This window comes from Artemia sp. Qi Xiang Cuo, chromosome 21 (assembly GCF_049724085.1).
Source record: "Artemia sp. Qi Xiang Cuo chromosome 21, ASM4972408v1, whole genome shotgun sequence".
NCBI classification, from domain to species: domain Eukaryota; kingdom Metazoa; phylum Arthropoda; class Branchiopoda; order Anostraca; family Artemiidae; genus Artemia; species Artemia sp. Qi Xiang Cuo.
Window position 1 is genome coordinate 21,785,701 of NC_142814.1, and position 20,400 is coordinate 21,806,100.

The 20,400-nt window shown below is 35.2% G+C and overlaps 1 protein-coding gene across 3 annotated transcripts in view; it reads left to right on the forward strand.

The window, feature by feature from the left end:
- The window catches only part of CenG1A (Centaurin gamma 1A), a 273,686-nt gene that overhangs the window by 160,259 nt on the left and 93,027 nt on the right, over positions 1–20,400 (forward strand). For 2 of the 3 annotated variants that reach the window (XM_089107130.1, XM_089107128.1), the window contains exons 8-12: positions 676–1,010; positions 1,685–1,913; positions 5,018–5,201; positions 13,016–13,118; positions 15,438–15,541. In XM_089107130.1, coding sequence (XP_088963256.1) covers positions 676–1,010; positions 1,685–1,913; positions 5,018–5,201; positions 13,016–13,118; positions 15,438–15,541 — 955 coding nt within the window. The remainder of the gene's footprint in view (positions 1–675; positions 1,011–1,684; positions 1,914–5,017; positions 5,202–13,015; positions 13,119–15,437; positions 15,542–20,400) is intronic. The other variant, XM_089107129.1, reaches the window with a different exon arrangement.

Consider the following 20,400-nt stretch of genomic DNA (forward strand, 5'->3'; position numbering starts at 1 on the left):
AGGATAAGCCTTAAAATTAAGTGCAGATAATAACATAAGAAAATAGGAATCACACGTCCTGTACCCTTAGGTAATGAGATTTACAAAAATACAGAACATTTTAATCCATTAAAACACATCATTAAAATCATCAATATAAATTAATAAGAATAACATAGACTTAAACGGGCACAATACCCTCGACCAGTCTCAGGAGTGGGTTCTAAAAAGGGTTATTAAATCTTCAGTTCTGGTGGTCTTAAATTTCAGACGAGTCATGTCAGCCTTTGCAGCAGTATTTTTAAGTGGGTGCTGCAATATCCTTGGGGATATAGGAACCAACTGCTAGGGATATGGAATGTCCAGTCTGTTTTAAAATATTCCCCCTTGTTAGATATTAGGGATATTAGTTTTCACAAAATGATTTATTTTGGTCTACTTTATTAGTAGACATAGTTTAAATATGTATCTCTAGAGTCTAAAATAAACTGTATCCATTTCAATTAGCTGATCAGTAATTTCCAAGACTAATTGTCAGTCGGTTTTATCCTGTGATTGTGTCTTGTAACTTAGTGTCTTTTGAACGAGACATGTAATATACCCCATCTCATAAAAAAAGAATAGAGATTTTTAGCTTATATCGCATATTTATTCTCAGACAAAGCACTCGTTCTAAATATGTTTATATTCTCTCAGGATCACCGCTTGTACAACGAAAGTCTAGTCACGCCATCAACTCAAACTGTCACTGCTCGACATCGAATGACAGACGAAACCATACTAAGGCGAGCCAATATCACAACTATAAACTACACCCCTAGCACACCCACGCTGACGCCTTGTCAAACAGGAAATTTAACGACTACTCAGAGTGGCTCACAGATGTCTCTGTCAGTTCCAGGAGATAGAAGCTCGGTAGACAGTATAAGTAATCGTGGAACACCACCGAGTAGTGGGGATTTGCTTTCTGTGTCTGGTAAAGATGGTGCTAAAGATTTGCCAACCCCCAGTTCGACACCAACAACCTCAAGGTGAAATATCTTTGTTTCGTCTTTTATTTTATTATTAATTCTCGTCTGATTTTGGTAAGAGAAGTTTTATTGTAAATAGTGACAATCAGCAATAACTTACCGAATATTGGGCTTAGTATCGAACAAAACAAATTTGCACAGAAAATGATGATTTACAATCAGTATTTAACTTGTCCGAAATATTCAAATTGTAGATCCTAAAATAATTGAACAGAGTGCAAACAAATGCCCATCGAAATTAAAAATCAAGCACAATGAAAATATATCAAGACCTCTAACGCCAAACGTAGCCTGAACTTTTGGAACGGAATAAGTCAGTCAATTAGGTAAAAACCAAGATCAGTGTAATTTACCTTTGGGCGGAAAACTCTGATGTCCTTGTTCGACAAACAATTTTCAGCAATCAGTGTTTAAGTTTAAAGGACTTTTGAAAGGGTTTAGCCTTGATCTAAAATTCCCTTAGTAGCTATAAAGGTATGTATTAAAAGTCGTTGCAATTAATGTTCGTAACTGTGCTAATATTTTGTTTCTGTGTTATTAAAATCAGCCTATAGGTTTAATCAAAATAATCATTGCAGTGAATATCAGAAAATACGTAATTGTTATGTCCCCTAGCAAACATGACAAGTGAGTCTTGTTTTCAATTAGTTTTATTTATTTAATTTCCTTTGAAGGAAAAGTCGCCGCCGTTCCAACTTGTTCATTCCATCTTCTAAAAAAGAAGAATCTCGTGACAAATCGAACAAAAATATTGGCTCAAATTCCGAATTTGGTAGTGGTCGATCTATACCAGTTAAGCAAGGTGTCCTTTATAAGAGAGGAACTGGTCTAAATAAAGATTGGAAAAAGAAATATGTTACCCTCTCCGATGATGGAAAGCTTACGTATCATCCAAGTATAAATGTAAGTTTTTATTTTGATTCTATTTTATAAGACTAAGCGGGCTACGGCAAGGATTAAGAACCTTTTGCCTCTACTGGATAAAATTGACCAGTTTTGTGGTGGACAGAATGAGAAATGTGACTGTAAATTTATCGGAGTGTTGAATAAAATATTTGAATATTTTGTTTATTGTCAATATATTTACAGTTGGAATACCACTATTGGAGCTTTAACTGAACCAGCAATATGAAGCTCTTTAAATAAAAAGAAGAAGAAAAAACAAGGATTGTTAGTAGCAAGGCTGTATCCAGAGGGGGGGGGTAGGGGGTTTGAACCCCCCCCCCCCGTAATGTTTGTTTGACTCGTAAAAACGTAACATAAATGGATATAAACAAATTTTGTATGTGTTTTTTTTTCTGTACCCCCCCCCCCCCCCGAAAAAAATCTGAGTAAAACCCCCTCCGAAAAAAAAAATCCTAGGTACGGCCTTGGTTAGTAGCACACCAAAAGCAAATAAAGGGAAATGCATTAAGACAGAGTAATGTTAGCAGGAAAAAAAAAGGCTGTGACCACGGAAACCAAGGTAGCTCGAACATCTAATTAGGAAGTAATAGATCCTTGAAAACAAGGTTTGTCGGTAGGGTTTCTTGGAACCCTTGTTGTTTTGGGGAGGCTGCTAGATATTCTGTCAGAAAGAATGAGCAACTATGAAGCCAGGTGTAGAAAAATATGGAAGATATATGATGTACATAAGAGGTTCTTAAAGAATGGGGTGCGCCCTTCGAGGGGGGGGGGGATACAATTTTAAAAAATCAGCACTGTATTGGTAGGACAGAAAGAGTTGTGAAAGTTTCGTACTAATAATTGCGTCTTGTACAGTGCGTACATTTTGATATATTTATACATCATATACAGGCAGCAATGATCAACATAAGCCACTATCTAATTTTGTTGTTTTATCGATAAACCGCTGTTTGATTTATTTTTATTATGACTGACTATTAGAATTATTTTTTGGGGGGGGGTACGCCTGGGTTTCTACAAAGTGGGAGGGGGTGTAGTCTGAAAAGTTTGAGTACCTCTGGTTTATATCATCGTTGTTACGCCTGGAGGTCGCATCTTTCATTTCAAAATTTTGAGAAAATTGCTAAGAACCCTTTGCAAAGCTGCTCTAATGGGAAGTTTCAGGTGAAAAATCTATGTTCAGTCATACTTTGATCCTCCTGTGTACATAGCCCAACTGATACTCTTTTTGAGAATCGCTTAGCACCCAGTTTTGCCTACATTTCCAGGGGACTAGTAGGCCATGTGGCAATCCTATGACATCGTATTCCACCTTTAGACTGCAAGGGGCTAAGCCTATTAGGCTTAGGTTTCACTTTTTTGCCGCTCATAACTCCAATGGACATTGTCTGTCACGTGACAACCCAAAATCAATCCTATCTTTCATCCCTTTATTCTACGACTATCTACCTTAGTTCTGCCCTAGGATTGACCTATGGATGGATGATAGATAGACTTATCTATCAACAAATAAAATGACATAATTTTTACACAAGACTAACAAGGGCTTATCCCAGATTCGCCTCTCAATTACTAGGACTATCTGGCTTGGCTTTTTCTACAATTAGCCATGTCTTGATGCCTACTGCAAAATACTTGATTTTAATTCAGTTGATTTTAAATCATTTAAATCAATCATTGGTAGGACAGAAAAACAGTTGTGAAATTTGCGTAATAATAATTGCGTCTTTTACAGTGTGTACATTCTTATATATTTATAAATGACATACAGGTAGCAACGATCAACATAAGCCACTATCTAAGTTTGTTGTTTTATCGATAAACCGCTGTTTAATTTTTTTTATTATGACTGACTATTAAAATTATTTTTAGGGGGGGGGGGTTGGGACACGCCTGGGGTTGAACAAAGTGGGGGGGGGGTGCAGTCTGAAAAGTTTAAGTACTTCTGGTTTACATCATCGTTCTTACGCCTGAAGGTCGCACCTTGCATTTCAGACTTTTGAGAAGTGTGCTAAGAACCCTTTGCAAAGCTGCTCTAATGGGAAGTTTCAGGTAAACAATCTATATTCAGTCTTACTTCGATCCTCCTGTATACATAGCCCTGCCGATACTCTCTTTGAGAATCGTTTAGCCTCCAGTTTTTGGCTATTATGTCAGAAATGTGAAAATTCCAAGTACAATCCTTTGTTGTCAAGTTGACAATATTGCGCTGGGGCTACTGGAGACACATAATTTATTATAAATGTTCTTCAAGGGTATCAGTATTGCGAAAAAGTGCTTTAAGGAATTGTTTAAAAGCAAACCTATATTATTATAATATATTATTACGTTTTAGGAAATAACCTGATTTAATATTTAAGAAATAACGCCAGAATTCCTCAAAACGATATTAAAGGTAGCTTGCGACTTTGCAACAGTGAAGTTGAAATGGAGGATGAAATGTATTGGCCCTTTGATTAATGGTGATAGTAGAGAAGTATCAACTAGATATAAAACGGGATACCTTACTTGTATTGAAAGTACTGGTATGCAATCCTTTGTTCAGATTTAAGAAATTTTGAAAGCTCTGAAGACCGACACTTTTTCCGTATATCATAAAAAAAAATTGTACATTAATATTAGATAAAAAGGATTCTGTCCAAATTTAAAACTTTAAATTTAGTACCTAAACATTTGAAAGGCAAAAAAAGATAGATTTGTTAAACGAATTTAATAATTAAGGTTTAACTAATTGATTTGTTAGATTTATTACTTAACTAAATTGTTTTATGACCATTTTGATTCGACTCCTTTACGCGGGGACCTAAGCGTTTATCAGACGGATAATTTAAAAACTATCTGTTCGTTCTTCTATGACACTTTTGGCAGTGTGCGCCTATAATGTACCAGGGCTCATAATTCAATTCAATTCAATTTATTCAAATAAACCCAATAATAATAAAGATCCTGGAAGCGAACTTGTTGAGGACCATAACAACAAAAAATTGAAAATGAAGAAGAGAGTAAAAAAAACACGGATAATTAAAGCAAATTGATTAAAATTTAGATTTATTAATATGTATTCCTTAGTCTACTGAGAGTATAATGTTCTGTATTTGTAGGAATACATGGAGGACGTACAAGGGAAAGTGATCTCATTACAATTTGTAACAGTCAAAGTTCCTGGCCAAAAGCCGAGAGGCTCAAGATCAACCATGAACCCTCCTTCAACCCCCGTGAATCCTAGTCAGTCGAATGGTAATATTAATGCTTTGGACAGTGTTGGCTCATTGTCTATCGTTGGAGGTTTGCTTTTTTCTAATTTTCCATTGTGTAAATTATGGCTTTTTAATTAGAGCAATTTGAAATTGTGCTCTAAAGCAGACTTGAATTTATAATGAAACGGAGATGATGGGACTAGGATTTGTTTGTGAAGGAGGTCGATTCGTGTTTATAAGAGTGCATTGTCTAGTGGTGAAAACCATATAGTGACCAAGATGGGCCCAGAGTTGCACAAAGCCTTCATCCAACTGGAGATACCTGGGAAATCTTGTAATTTCGCTTTGTAAGTGCTTTGTGCAGGCTCTAGTATTAGCTTTTGTTTTCTGTCCTGCACTGGTGGAATCATTTCTTGAGGCTCTACTGCTTTCAGTATTATAAGCAACGTGACAATTGTGACGGAGCTTTACAACGTTGAAAGACATTTACCGTATTGATAGTTCGACAGACAAATTTAGGCGTTTTAGGAGCTTCTGAAAACTCATCTCCCAGGGTTAGGAAACATATAATTGAGTGTTAGGGAATTATTTGTTTAGACGGCAAGGGTGGATTGCATAGTTAGAAAGTGGGATTTATGAGGAAAAGTTTCTAACTCTTGTTTAAACTGAGAATGTGTTAATAATAGAATTCTAATTACATACTCGAACCCATTTACGGAGGCATTAGTGACTAAGAACGAGTTTTTGAATGAGTTGTAAGAACAAACAGGCAAGATCATTGGTGGAATTTTTTTTTGTTCAAGTACATGGCTAGTAAAAATAGGGATACATGATAACCTTGCAAGAATAAGAGGGAGTGAGGGAAGGAGTGCCAGCATAAAGTATGGATGTGTGAAGATTTGAAAGGGCGCTTATGGTTAAAATTGTTCAGGATCTGCAAGATATAGTCAGAAGGCATAATAGTAAGATATTGTAATGCTATGGTAAAAAATTAGGGAGAAATGACAGGGGAGGGGAGGGACAAGAAATTGTGAGCCCGAAAAAGTCCCAGTTAAAGATAGAAACGGGACCTCAGTTAGCTCTTAAATTAGGAATAAGTGATGATGGATAGCTAATGTTGGGTACCGTGAGAATGCTCCTTGTTGATAGCTTCAGGTATGTAGGAAGTATTAATAGTAAGGATAATGTATACAACAAGGTTGAAAAACTTGACCTGTGTTGGCAGGGGAAGTTTTCCGTAGACGAAAAGGCTTGGAAGAATTGGCCGATAATTGTTAAAATTAAGTTTATTTTGATTGTAATAACTAAGGTTATTATGAACGATGATATAACATAAAGATGAGTGCAATTCTTTTGATTCTGCTATAAGCAGCCATATTTTTGAAAACTCCAGCCATGCAACACTTTTTGAAAACCCTCCCTCAATAGCAAGCTATGATTTTGGTATTAAACAAAGCTGTTCCTGAAGCAATAGAAATTAAACTTAAGCTGTTAAGTAATACTTTTTCAAATAGGGATCTGGGGGAGGACTCACTCAACGCTCTATTCACAAATTTAATTAAAAACAATTTAGTAAATTATATTACTAAATCAATAGTTCAATATTCAGGCATTAGTGATTAAGACCGATGTTTTTAATGAGCTGTGGGAACAAACAGGCAAGATCTTTGGTGAAATTTTTTTTTGGGGGGGGGGATGGGGCTCTTGTGCATGGCTAGTGAACAAAGTTGTTAACTTACAAAAAGACTCTTACGAAACTCTAACTCTTACAAAAAGACCTCTTAGGTTAGCTGCTAAAAAATCAAGAATCATACTAAAAACATGTTCTTGATTTGTATTAACCCGAATGAATTACCTCATTTCGTGTTGTTTTATCTTCAGTCCTAGTTAAACTTCGTTGAAGCAATTATTATGGAACTTAATTTTAAATTTTAATTTTAAAGATCGAATTTTAATGTAAGTCTTTATCTTATTTTATTTATATATAGGTTTTGCTGAGGATGGCTCTTGGATATTGAGCTGAAATGTTCAACTAAGATTAAACAAATTTCACTGTCACTGCCGTTTCCCCGTCCCATTTAAACATTTTTGCCTCTCAATCCCTCAGACTATCTGTCTTGGCTTTTTTCTACAATAAGCCATGTCTTGATGCCTACTGCATCAATGTCTTGATGCCTATCATTTTACCCCTTTTTGTTTTAAAATTCGAGACATTTTGACTATAAATAATACAACTTTCGCATAGTGTATGAAGGATAAACATGTACAAATGAATTTATTCTGAGTTTTGTCTTCCAACACCAAAATTTTTTGTTTATTTTTGGGCACAGAAGTATTTTTTGGGATTGAGGAAGAATGTAAATAGCTGTTATAACGGTTCTACAATACCATCTCTGTAATATTGGAAATAAAAAATATTTATTGGAAAATAAAGTCTCCTTTTAAAGGCTTGAACTAATTTGTAATTCACTCTAGACAAAATCGCCGCCACTTGTTTGGACGAGTTTGGACGAGTCCTCTAGCTTCCTCGCCATTATCAATGATTTAAAAATTTTATCCTTTTACAGCCAATAATGACAAGAAAGTTCATTGCCATTCAAAAAAGAGCACTTATCTTTCTAATTAATGTGCTTGCCGACTGCGGTGTCATATAAGCTCGACCTGGGCAAAACCCAAACTCAGGGAAATTCAGGCCAGCAGAAATGAACTAATGGAAAATCCAACCAAACAAAAATCAATTCGGCAGAACTTATTTCATCCTAAGTTATGGTTGTAAAACTCATCATAGGACAACCAGCCATGGAGACGACATGGAACAGCACTTCGTGGAGATGAATCATCCTGACAGATAGCTGGTGATAGTGCAAGGGGTGTGATTGCACAAAGCTTCGGGAGGTTGTTTTGAAGAGATCAGATCATGCTGATGATCATAATGATAATGATGCTGCATCCATATCTTTGTTGTTTTAGACGGTCAGCAATGACATAGAAGATAACAATTTTTATTATGATAATGGTTTTAATGGAGGCCAACAACGACAGCGATGATCCTCGTTACCGTTGACATCGTCATTGCCGAATCTCTCGTCCCATACGTTGTCGTTGATGTAATCCTTATTACAGTCAACCGCTTAAACGCGAATCCGCTAAGCTATTTACCTTTTTTTGTCTTCTTTGCTTTGTTCTTCACCTTATCTTTCATCTTGTATGATCCTGTATGGCTATTGCAACTATAGGATTCTGGACTCTCTGAATCAAAGAACAGGCGCGTAAGATTTGCTATGAGTTTCATTAAAATAATCAGGAATTCCTTCTTCATTAAGCTTTCATGATAGGATTCACCTTTATGACAGGATTGACTAAATGAGTAGCGAGTAGAAGACTCAAGATCAGTACTAGAAGATTATGATTCCTCAGAAGCATCCAAGAGCAATTCTGAATTCTCAGAAGTCTCCAATAGTAAATCGTTTAAAGTACCCTCGCCTTTTGATCTATCTTCCTTTCGACTTGTGCTTTGCTACTTAACTTGATTTTATGGCTAGTTTCCTATTCATCACTAGAATACTCCACTCGTAGACTCGTATCACTGTTACTCGTATTGTTCACAGTTTTCTGAACTGTACGATATCCGGTTCGATGCAGTACTCTGCTATGATGGTTTCTCTGATCTGCATTTTTTTAGCCTCCTTTATTTTGTCCCACTTAACAGAATTGTCAGGGATTCTGGCAAAATAGATAATATGAAAAATTTTATTACAAAAGATTTCTTGTTTAAATCATGAGGAATTCAGGAACTAAACTGATTATTCTTCAGAATTGTACTGTTGTTGTATATCAAGGGATCAGGTTTAAAAATTTTGGGAGGAATATTTTCTCGACCAAAATATTTTGAATTAAATAAAGGGCTGAATTTTTTTACCTAAAACAATTGTTTTTTTTTTTTGTTTTTTTTTCACTATGCTTGGTATGCCTTAAAAGTGAAAAAAGTAATTTTGTAGAAATTACTGGTATGACAAAGACAAAACCACAATGCCTGAAACTAGGCTGGAGGAATGGAAAAGTAATAAGTCATTTAAGTAATAATTTAATATTTAAGTAGTAATTTAATAATTTTTTAAATAAAGTTTTTAATAATTTAAGTAGTAAATATTTTTTAGTAAATATTTTTTTTAATAAAGCTTTTAATAATTTAAGTAGTAAATAATTTAAATGAAAAAAATATTTAAATAAGTTGAAGCCTGACTGATTCCTTGTAATGATTCTGTGACATATTCTTAATTCAAGGTATGCTTGAGTAGTATTGAACGGTCGCAGCGGTTCTGGGAGAGAAAAAATCGCTCTGAAAATTAATATTCAAAGCAATGCAGTATGAAGATACCCCTATTCTAGTTCATCTCTTTCGCAAATCCCTAAGGAAGGTTATTTGCTTAGGTCTCATGACAAAATCGATTTAACACTGTGGAAAGCTTAGAGTTTGAGCTGTATAGCCATTAAATAATTTCATGTTTTTCTTACGTGAGCGGTCGGAGAAACTTCAGAGAGTGCTGATTCAATTAGAAATCGGAAGTTCTAGTGTTCTTATTCAGGTTTGAAAGGGAATAGAGGGCATCCCGCCAATAAATATTCCTCCGAGAATAACATGACCCTCCTGCCTCTGGGGAAAGGACCGTAAATTATGCAAGTTACCCGTTGTTTACGCCTGTTTTACTGTAGAACCGAGTTTAAACATCAGGAAGAGTCACATTTTTGCCTGTGTTGTGCTAATGTTTTTTTTTGTTTAGCTGTTTAGTTTGTTCCCCAAGAGTGATTTTATCAAATTAGTGGACGCAGAATATTGCCCATTGAAATGTCTAATGTCCTAAAAAAAATACTTAACATAAAGCCATGACGTGTTCACTACTGTGTTTAAGCTTCTGCTTGTTCCTGGGTTCATCGTTTGTTCCAGTGTTTAGTCCTGTCTTTGTCACTGTCTAAAGAGGTATAAAATACAATTTGTAGAATATCGAGAGAGAAATAATTTGAAGGGAAATAAAATCCACAGTGCCCTTTTTAAGGAGCAAAATATATCATGTCCAAAATAAAGGGATATTTCGTTCTATTGTGTGTCCAAGTAAGAGGGGGTGTGTGAAGACTGGAGGCCCAAACAGCCTAACGTAGTAACCGAAGCGAGTAAGAATAATAGGATTTTTTTTTCTTCAAATTTATAAACTAGTAAATACTATGCTGCAATTCTACATATCATTGCTATATTCATTGCCGTTGCCATCGTCGCGTAAGTTCGTAAAAGAAGCCAGACTTATGAATGGTATACTTTCTTTGTTGCTCTTGATTTTAACATTTTGTTGCTCTTCATTTTACTGCAATTGAGTTTTTTTTATCAAAATAAAAGGATTGCCCCTGATGTCCATAGTGTGGTAAATGAATTTTTTAGATATGGTGGTTATAAAGTAAGAGGCGAATTAAAAAGAGATGAATGAGAGATGAAAAAGAAATGAATTTTTAAAGAACGACTTCTGACATACAAGGGTCATTTAACTAAATTAGGAGGCTTTTTTTAAAGTGCTAAAAATTTCTGTTCGTTTTGAGTTTTAATGTTGCTCCTTACTTTCAGTTGACATAACTTGTTTGACTTATTTTCATTTTGATTAAATATTGTGTTTTGTTAAATACAAAAGTGAGTTTATGTAACAGTTTCCTTTAAAATGACCCTTAAAAAGCTATCCATGATATCCTGTGCCCTTCTAGCAGCGGAGAACAGAGACAAAAAAGGACAAATAAGTCTTCCCCATGCAAAAAAAGATGTTCCTCGTTTTTCAAGTCAATGTATTTTCCTTGTTGTTCAAGCCATGCGACTGTAAGTTTTCTGTCTAGGGCTTTTGGCCAGGGCAATTCTAATGGCGGACTTTGTGTTTCGATCCGATACCATTTTCAGGTGGTTTCAGGCTATTTTTTTTGGTTACTATAGTATGTAGGTCGTGTTCGTCTTTTACTAGGTTGCAGTTATCGCTGCAACCGCAGTTATAGTGTGTAGGACTACCATGGGCGTAGGCAGCATATTGTCTAGGGGGGGCAGTCGATAGTGTGATTGAGGGCCTTTTATCAACTGCTTTTACAACCTTCTGCTTTTTCAGCCATATCTAATGTAAATTTGAAGGTCTAGGAGGGGGGGTAGCTTCCCCTCCCCCTCCTGCCCCGTCTCTACGCCCATGAGGACTACTATTATATTTAAAAAAAAGTTGTAAAACTGCTTCGATTAGACTTAAGAATAACAAACAAGATATTCTAGACGGGATTGGCGGAATAGTTTAAATCAATTTATTTGTTGCATGAATCAATGGCAAAGCTGCGTAAATAACAACACTGAGAAAGAAAAATTGTAGATAATAATCTCTTTGGCGGTTCTGAGCTTGAATATGAATAATAATCAAGACTGTAATATCTGAAATGCTGTAGCTGTATTATAGCTGAGGATAGAGATTTTTCAGAAAGAGAAAAAAGTGAAATTATGAATAAGCTTGTTGGTCCAGTTAAGCTAATTTGGTAGCAATATATACCTTCGACTGAATAGTCTGTTCTAAAATTGTTATTTTAGCCGGAGTTTTGGGAAGAAGGGGGAAGTGTTAGATGTGAAGTGAAATATCCAATGACTTGATATAATCACGTTATTAAGCAGTTCTTGTAACGCCACGCTCTATTCTATGTTGGAAAAACATATTTTTGTTCAAGGAAAGAACGGAACTGTATCCAGGACTTGAGGGGGTTTTCATTTCAAGACCTTTATAGCCATCAATTGCCATAAAGAACCTGTTTTGCGTAATTTAAAAAAATTGAAGGGCCTTAATACTTTGAAACACTCCTCCCTGCTTGCGAGGCCTTGGAAATAGCTGTTAAGATTTGCACTCCCTACTTGCGAGGCCTTGGAAACAGCTGTTAAGATATCCACTAGCCACTTGCGAGGCATTGGAAACAGCTTTTAAGATTTGCACTCCCTACTTGCGATGCCTTGGAAACAGATGTTAAGATTTGCACTCCCTACTTGCGAGGCCTTAGAAACAGCTGTTAAGATTTGCACTCCCTACTTGCGAGGCATTGGAAACAGCTTTTAAGATTTTCACTCCCTACTTGCGAGGTCTTGGAAACAGATGTTAAGATTTGAACTCCCTACTTGCGAGGCATTGGAAACAGCTTTTAAGATTTTCATTCCCTACTTGCGAGGCCTTGGAAACAGATGTTAAGATTTGCACTCCCTACTTGCGAGGCCTTAGAAACAGCTGTTAAGATTTGCACTTGCCATTTGTTGGACCAAAATTCTCCCATTTGTGATGATTTTAACGGAAAAGTCGTTTAACGAAAAGGCAAAAAAAAAACTTAGAAAAGATTTAATTTAAACGAAAAAGGTTTTTATTGTTTAATACCAAATTTCCCTAATTTCGGGTATTCTTGTGCAAGTTATTGCTGTGCTTGTCTAAAAAAATCTATTTCAATCTGTCGAAATTATTTGTTTACTCCACATTGAAGTATGCATTGGGAGATTATACTTGATAAAATTATGTCATTTAAAATAACAGTTACAGTTTCAGAGGCCTGAAATTATAAACCTGAAATTTGAATCACTCTCTATTTGTCTTCTTTTGCCAAACATCTTAAGTCTGATTATATTATCATTAGCCTAGTATCTAGTGGTAATTTATACCGTATAACAGGCGATGAAAAATTTTCTAGGGACCTGAAACCCGATGATGCAGAAACACCCCAAAACTTTCCTGAAATCAAGTGTTGGGTTTGGGGATTTTTGTAAAGACAACTCAGTCTTAGGGATAACATAAGTTGGTCTTTTATTACGGCACCATCGGTATTTTATATTCTGTGTCTATTTATGTTCATATATCATTTTTCTTTTAGGATATAACATTCCTTTGATTGGGAAAGACAAGAAAGATAAAGTACTCCTAACAGCCTATGAGCTCCTTAAAGAGGGTGGAGCCAATAAAGTCATCAATGGAAGGTAGGAAACCAGTCTACAGTCAGACGTAGACGCGATAATTTATCAACATGTCATTGAAAGATATAAATAACTTGAGACAAAGGATTTTTTTTTAAGAAAGGCTTCTGAAGTTCTCTCTCTCTCTCTCTCTCTCTCTCTCTCTCTCTCTCTCTCTCTCTCTCTCTCTCTCTGTCTTTCTTTTTCTCTCTCTATCCTTCTCTCTTTTTCCTTCTTTCTGTCTTTTCTAGTAGATTCTTTTAAGAATAAAAACAATCTATATCACATGAAAGTAAAGAGCAAAGTTAAAACTTCCAATTAACAGATACTAACTCAAACATAAGGAGTATTTTTGCCCTCTCAACTCTCTTTACATTAAAGTCTAATTAGCCCTCTTCTTAAAAAAAATCAGCTGTTTATTTATTGCATATATTTTATTATTGTATATCTCGTATTTTATGATATTTATTTCTTACTCTAGGAAAGAATTTCTTGAACTTAGTATATTTTTGTAATGCAGAGTGCTTTCAGTAAGACCGAAAACGCAGAATTTTCAGCTCGAATTTATGGGAAGAAACTAGATAACTAAAATCGATGGAATTGAAGAACTTTTGCGTTTGAAGTTTTCAGTATAATGCCTGAGCTAGACAACAGTCACTCATCAAAATGCTCAGATTCGTGAATTTTTGTGTTTTTCTTTTATTATAATGTTACACCTGTGCTACCGAAGTGAAAAAGGGCAAATCAACGGGTGAACCTGTTGCAAAGGGCAACCGAAGCGAGCAAAGCAAGGGCGATTTGAAAGGGCATGAAATTTGTTTGAGAAGCTTGTATCAACGCTAATTTGTTCCCAACTTTGTCTTTGAATCTTACACGAGGTTCATCTCACAAATAGGAAAACTGCTTTTCTAAGATTCCATCTTTTTCAAAAAAAAAAATATCCCTTTAATCTTTACTCTGGTTGGTTAATCATAAATTTGGCGCTTGAAAGTTGGACATTGATCAACTCGACAAATTGAGAACGGGACACATATTTTGGGCTGTAATCGTGCCTAGTTTTAATTTTATCCACGTGTGTGGCTATAACAGGGCTCGGGCATAACGCAAGTTAAATTTTGACGCAAAAAGTGGTGGGCTGAGGAGAAAGGCAGCTACTTAATGTTCAGAGTAATCTCTCTTGGTTTTGAGGTTGAACTTGGCTCTTTAATTTCTTGTGAACAAAAGCCCCTATTTTTTTTCATTTAATTTCAGTCTGTGACTTTTAAAATAATTAGATCGTATACAACATAGTAATGTGTTTAAGAACAAAACAATTGCTGCGATGGGAGTATGCCCTCAGAAGCGAGTAGATTTATGAAGGCCAATGGGATATATTAAACCGAATTGCTATTTTATAGGTTCTGTCTAATAGCATTTTTGTTATATTTGAGACAGACTAGAGGAATATGGCATTTTATAAAAGCAGGATCTCCTTCGCTATTTGAAAATGGCGGCAGCATTGAAATTTCAAGTATAGATGTGCCCTATCAGTTTTGTGCAATCACTAGTTTGACAAGATCACTCGTAAAAAAAATACCCCCCCCCCCTCCCAGAAATTAAATCCAAGGAGAGGAACTGTGAAATGCCCCCCCCCCCCCCAAAAAAAAAATTTTCAGATAAAAATGTTTCAGCTTAGTGTATTCTTTTCAAAAGATTTCTATTGTGTCTAGTAAAATTATATAATTTGCTGGCAATATAAAATTATATAATAATTTTGCTCACAATATAAAATTATATAATTTTATATAATTATATAATATTGCTCGCAAAAGACAAAACTATAGGAAGTAAATTCGTCTTGACCTCTCTTGCAGGCTATCTCTATCTTAAGGTTGCTGAGGATAGAGACCGCTGAGGTTAGGTTTTTTTGTGGATTTAATATTTTGGGCCGTTACAATTTTTCAATAGCTTGTTGCGTAGCCAGGTTCACCTTTTCGTTCTAATGGCGGATTTTGTGGTTGAGTCTATGTCAGAGGTAATGACTGCTGTGCCTAGGGCCACTGCAGATTTAATATTTTGTTAAATCTGCAAAAATCTGCACTGTTAAATCTGCAAAAGCACGCATTTGTAGGGTCATTTTATTACCCTTCTTCATTTGGGTCAGGGGAACGGGGTATTGAGTATTTTCCAAATAACGTTAAAAATTATATGATCTTTAAATTATATTGCAAAGATTTACATTATGCTTGGCAACCGTACGATGTTCAAAAGTACTTAATCCCTCCCCCTACGGGAAAAATTCTCCCGGATTCTGAAAGTGGAACTTTGATTATAAGGATTAATCGTTCTTTTCCTTTTTTTCAGTGAAGACTTGAGCACAGAAGAGTCATGTAGACTAGAGACACCTAACGTCAAGAAAAGACATAGACGAATGAAGAGTAGTGGAAATAAAGCCAATGATTTGGAAGGTAAGAGAAGAAAAAGAGAAGCTATTGTCCCTATCCTAGTTCATATAGATTAATTCCGATTAGTATAATTTTTTTTACATTATTAGTGCTTACATATGATTATTTTAAGCTAATTTATCCGGGTGTCTTCGAAAGTGGTAAAAAAAAGAGTCTCTAAGAGTTATCGGGGTTGGTATTCTCGCACATTAGGGTAGTTGGACATGAGTATGGTTAAAGGGTTGAAAACCCCTTATGTAGGATATCTGAATATTTTAGTCTTAGTATGCAGATTTGATGTATTTAAACCTCTATGAAAAAATACCATTTTTGGTATTTTCATTGAAAATACTGTTTTTTGGTATTTTCATTGTAAAAAAAAAAAAATAAAAATCCCCGCCCCCTCTAAGATTTTGGAAAAAATATTTTGCAACCCTCAACATTTACAAACGTCTATTATAGATTTTGACCATTTGACTGGGCGTGTAGTCAGTGGCAGAAGTTTATTCTGTTGCTTCACATGCTGGTCTTAACTGATGCAAACCTGACCAAGTGTTCAACGGTTGCTCAGATATTTGATAGATTTACTCCCACAGATACGTTTGATGATATATTTTTTTCTATACTTTTTCGCAAAAAAATCATAAATTTACAGCTTTAGAATTTTATTAAGAATTACTTTCAGAATTAAGTATGCGTTGTCTTATATGTAACGTGATGAAACCAACAATATTTTTAGCTGTATATGTGTTGACAGCAAAATAATATGTTAGTTGAAAAGAGCTTCCTGCTTTCCTGTAATAGTCTTCTTTTGAATGCGGTATTTTCTAATAACATATTTGGCATGATTGAAAATAAATGTTGGCAACAAAATCAACAGTCCTATGGAAATGAGGTATAAAATTTCCTTTAAATTGGAAAAGTAATTTTTAATATAATTTTCTTTCTTATTTTTAACTTCTCCCTTTTGCTCTGTCACGAAAATATCAATGCACTAACACGCTACTGTTGTGAAAATTATGAAAAAAAATTTAAACAAAATTTCCTGAAATCAGATTTTGCACCGGACGAAAGAGGGGGTAGAACCACCCTTACAGAAATATTTCTTATTTTTGTGAAAATTCATCGTGTTTAACATTTTTAGATAAAACAAATCTAAAAGAAATGTCCTTTAGCTGAAATACGCAGAATTACACTCTAAACCTCTTGAGATTCAGTGACGTCAGGAAAAGTGGGAGCTATAAGCTACTAAGTACGCTGATAGAAACTAGAGTTCTAACCTCTAAACACTGCATTTTAGGTCAAACCAGTTTCCCTACATTGTCATGCCGTGGATTATTTAACGTTTAGACCTGACAGCACTGCCTTCTCTTATGAATTACTCTGAGCCGAACAACTAACGGCTGAAACTGTGTGTTTTGCAGATACGGAAATATCTAATTTCACAATGGTGGTTCTACCCTCTCTTTCGTCCGGTGCAAAATCTTGATCAGCGCCAATTAGCACAAAATTTTATTTATTAACAAAATTTATCATTTATTTAAATCTGACTTATTACTTTATATGAAAAAAGATATGGGAAAAAAAAATGAAAACTTCGAATTCAATTTGCTTATACTTACTGTGAACGTCGCCTTCTACTTTATTTTAATAAAAATAAGTTTCAAAACTACAAAATGATTAATAAATGTTAGAATATTTATTTGAAATTTTGCGCCCCTAAAATTTCTGAACCCGCAGAAAATAATCTGACAAAGTTTTTTTTTTTTTTTTTCCCAATGGCATATCGACAATTCTCTATTTTTAATTAAACCCCGTCCATTTGAAGCCTATAAGATAATTTTTTTCTATTTCGGAGGCTAAAGAACCAATCGATAATATATCTGGACTGAGTAGGTAAAAAGGTAAAGCTTTACGGCACTAGGACCATTAAGGTCCAACCGGCGGTGCTGATCTCCGTTTCACACCCTTCCTGTTTTACCTCCCCCAAAATTCTCCAGGTACCCATTTAAAGCTGGGTCGACTCTGGTTGAGCTTACAGAGTCTCATCACTGACCCTCGTTCAATACCAAATAGCTGGCTATATTAGGATTCGAACCCTCGCCTCGGACAAAGAACCTTAAGTCCAGCGCACCAATCCACTCGGCTAGGACTGAGTACTTCCCTAAAAAATTCTCTAAACGTACTAGCATATCTTCAGAACAAGAAAATTCTAAGGCTGTGGGTGAAAGCCTTTATTGTGGTTTCATGGCTTCATGAAAAAAGCACTTGTTGCCAAAAGTTGCTATGTTAACTTAGCATATGTTTTTTTTTAAGATTCAGAGGATACTCATTCAATTAATCTTATTTCTTAATTTAAATGCCATACCTCACTTAAAACAGATAAAAAGATATTAGCCAATTAAACTGTATCTCAAGCATGAGGAAGAGGAGGGGGGGGATGAAATATTTAAAATTTCTGTTGTGTATTATTTAGTTCCTTAGTGTGTATTTTTACGCAGGTTTTATAAAGGTCATTAAAAGTTTCTAATCTTTTTAATGCTATTAAATAAAAAAAAACAAGTTTTTTAAACTGAAAGTAAGGAGCGACATTAAAACTTAAAACGAACAGAAATTATTCCGTATATGAAAGGGGCTGTCCCCTCCTCAACGCCTCGCTCTTTACGCTAAAGTTTTTTATTGTTTTAAAAAATAAAGTTGTGAGACAGAGTCAAACTTTAGCGTAAAGAGTGAGGCGTTGAGGAGGGGACAGTCCCTTTTATATAAGGAATAATTTCTGTTCGTTTTAAGTTTTAATGTCGCTCCTTACTTTCAGTTTAAAAAACTTGTTTTTTTTAATTTAATTTCTGATCGTTTTTTATTTAATGCAGCTTTTATTTTGGCTAACCGTCATTAAATAAGTAAACAAAATTTGCATAAAAATTTTACTTTTCTTTTGCTAAATGGATGTCTTTACAAATTAACTTACATAACTAACTTCTATATTCGTAATTTTTCTTCTGGCAAAAAATACAAAGTTGCAGATTTTTGCAGATATGAGCTTGAAACCTATGTAATAGGGTTTTCTGATACGCTGAATCTGACGGTGTGATTTTCATTAAAATTCTTTCACTTGTAGGGGATGTTCCCCCCTCTTTAAAAAATTGGATAAATTTTCTCAGGCTCGTAGCCTTTGATGAGTAATTCTAAACTTAGTAAAATGTATATATTTAGAATCAGCATTATAAACACATTCTTTTGATAAATTTATTGACATCAAAATTTTCAAAAGTGTTTAAAAGTTTCGATTACTATTGAGCCGTATCGCTTGTTTTTTTATTGTTTTTTTTTATTACGTATATGTTATTACTTATATGAAGGGGTTCACCCCTTAGTCAATACCATGCTCTTTACGTTAAAAGTTAAAAAAAAATTTTTATTCACAAACCCCTGAATCACAAAGGCCGTTTAATTAGAATAGTTAGCTCTTTTGAAAGCAGTAAAAAAACTGTAGCGTAGAGAGCGAGGTATTGACTTGGGGGAGAATCCCCTCACATACGTTATAATTTCTGTTCGTTTTAAGTTCTAATGTAGCTTCTTACTTTCAGTTTAAAAAACTTGTTTTTTTTTATTTAATTTCTAATCGTATTTTAAATAATGCTTGGAAATCCAGCGCCCCCTTCATAGAAATTTCCTTTACCCCAAAGAAACATCCTCCATGGAAAGATTCTCCAGAGTAACCCCCTCCTCTAGCCCCCTCCCCCTCCCGAAAAAAATCCTTCCTGAAAATGTCTGTATACGTCCCAATGACCAATAAATAATGCTGGCAAGTCCGGCGCCCCCTTCATGGCAATTTCCCTTCCCCCATGAAAAATTCCTTCATGGACAGATCCTCCAACATAACCCCCGACCCACCCTTCTCTCCCACTACCAGAAAAAACCCTCCTGAAAACTTCTGTATACTTCCCAATAACCAATACTATATGTTAACATTGGGTAAATTTCATAACTTTTGGCCCTTCCCCTGGAGACTTCGGGGAATTAAGTAATCCTAAAAGACATATTTATCATATTTTCGACCATGTTGAACAAAATGGATATCTCAAAATTTTAATCGGGTGACTTTGGGAAGAAAATAAGCGTGGGAGGGGGCCTATTTGCCCCCCATTTTTTTGGTCACTCAAAAAGGGCACTAGAACTTTTAATTTCCGTTCCAATGAGCCCTCCCACGATATTCTAGGACCACTGGGTCGATACGATCCCCCCTGGGAAAAAAAACACAAAACACAAACAAACAAATAAACACGCATCTGTGATCTTTCTTCTGGCAAAAAAGGTAAAATTCCACATTTTTGCAGATAGGAGCTTGAAACCTCTACAGCAAGGTTCTTTGATACGTTGTATCTTATGGTGTCATGTTCATCACGTTTCTGTGTCGTTTATGTGGTCTTTCCGCCCTTTTTTCGAAAATCAGCCAAATTTTCTCGGGCGCTTAACTTTTGATGGGTAGGACTAAACTTGAAGAAACTTATATATTTGAAATCAGCATTAAAATCTGATTCTTTTGATGTATCTATTGGTATCAAAACCCGTTTTCTAGAGTTTCGGTTACCATTGAGCCGGGTCGCTCCTTACTTGCAGTTCGTTACCACGAACTGTTTGAAAAAGCTTTATGGTGTTTTTTTTTTATTCAAATTTATGGAAAGCAGTGCAAGCTTAGAATTCTCGAAGCGAATTTGTTTAAAAGATGCTGAAATCTTTAGTGCTAGCAGAACAATAATAACAATAGTTTTTCTGTTGCCCAATATTTTTTTTTTCGTGTTCATTTGAATGTTGAGAACGTGGGTGAAGAAATTAAAATTTTTATATCCTGAATACATCTGACTGTTCATACTTACCAAGAA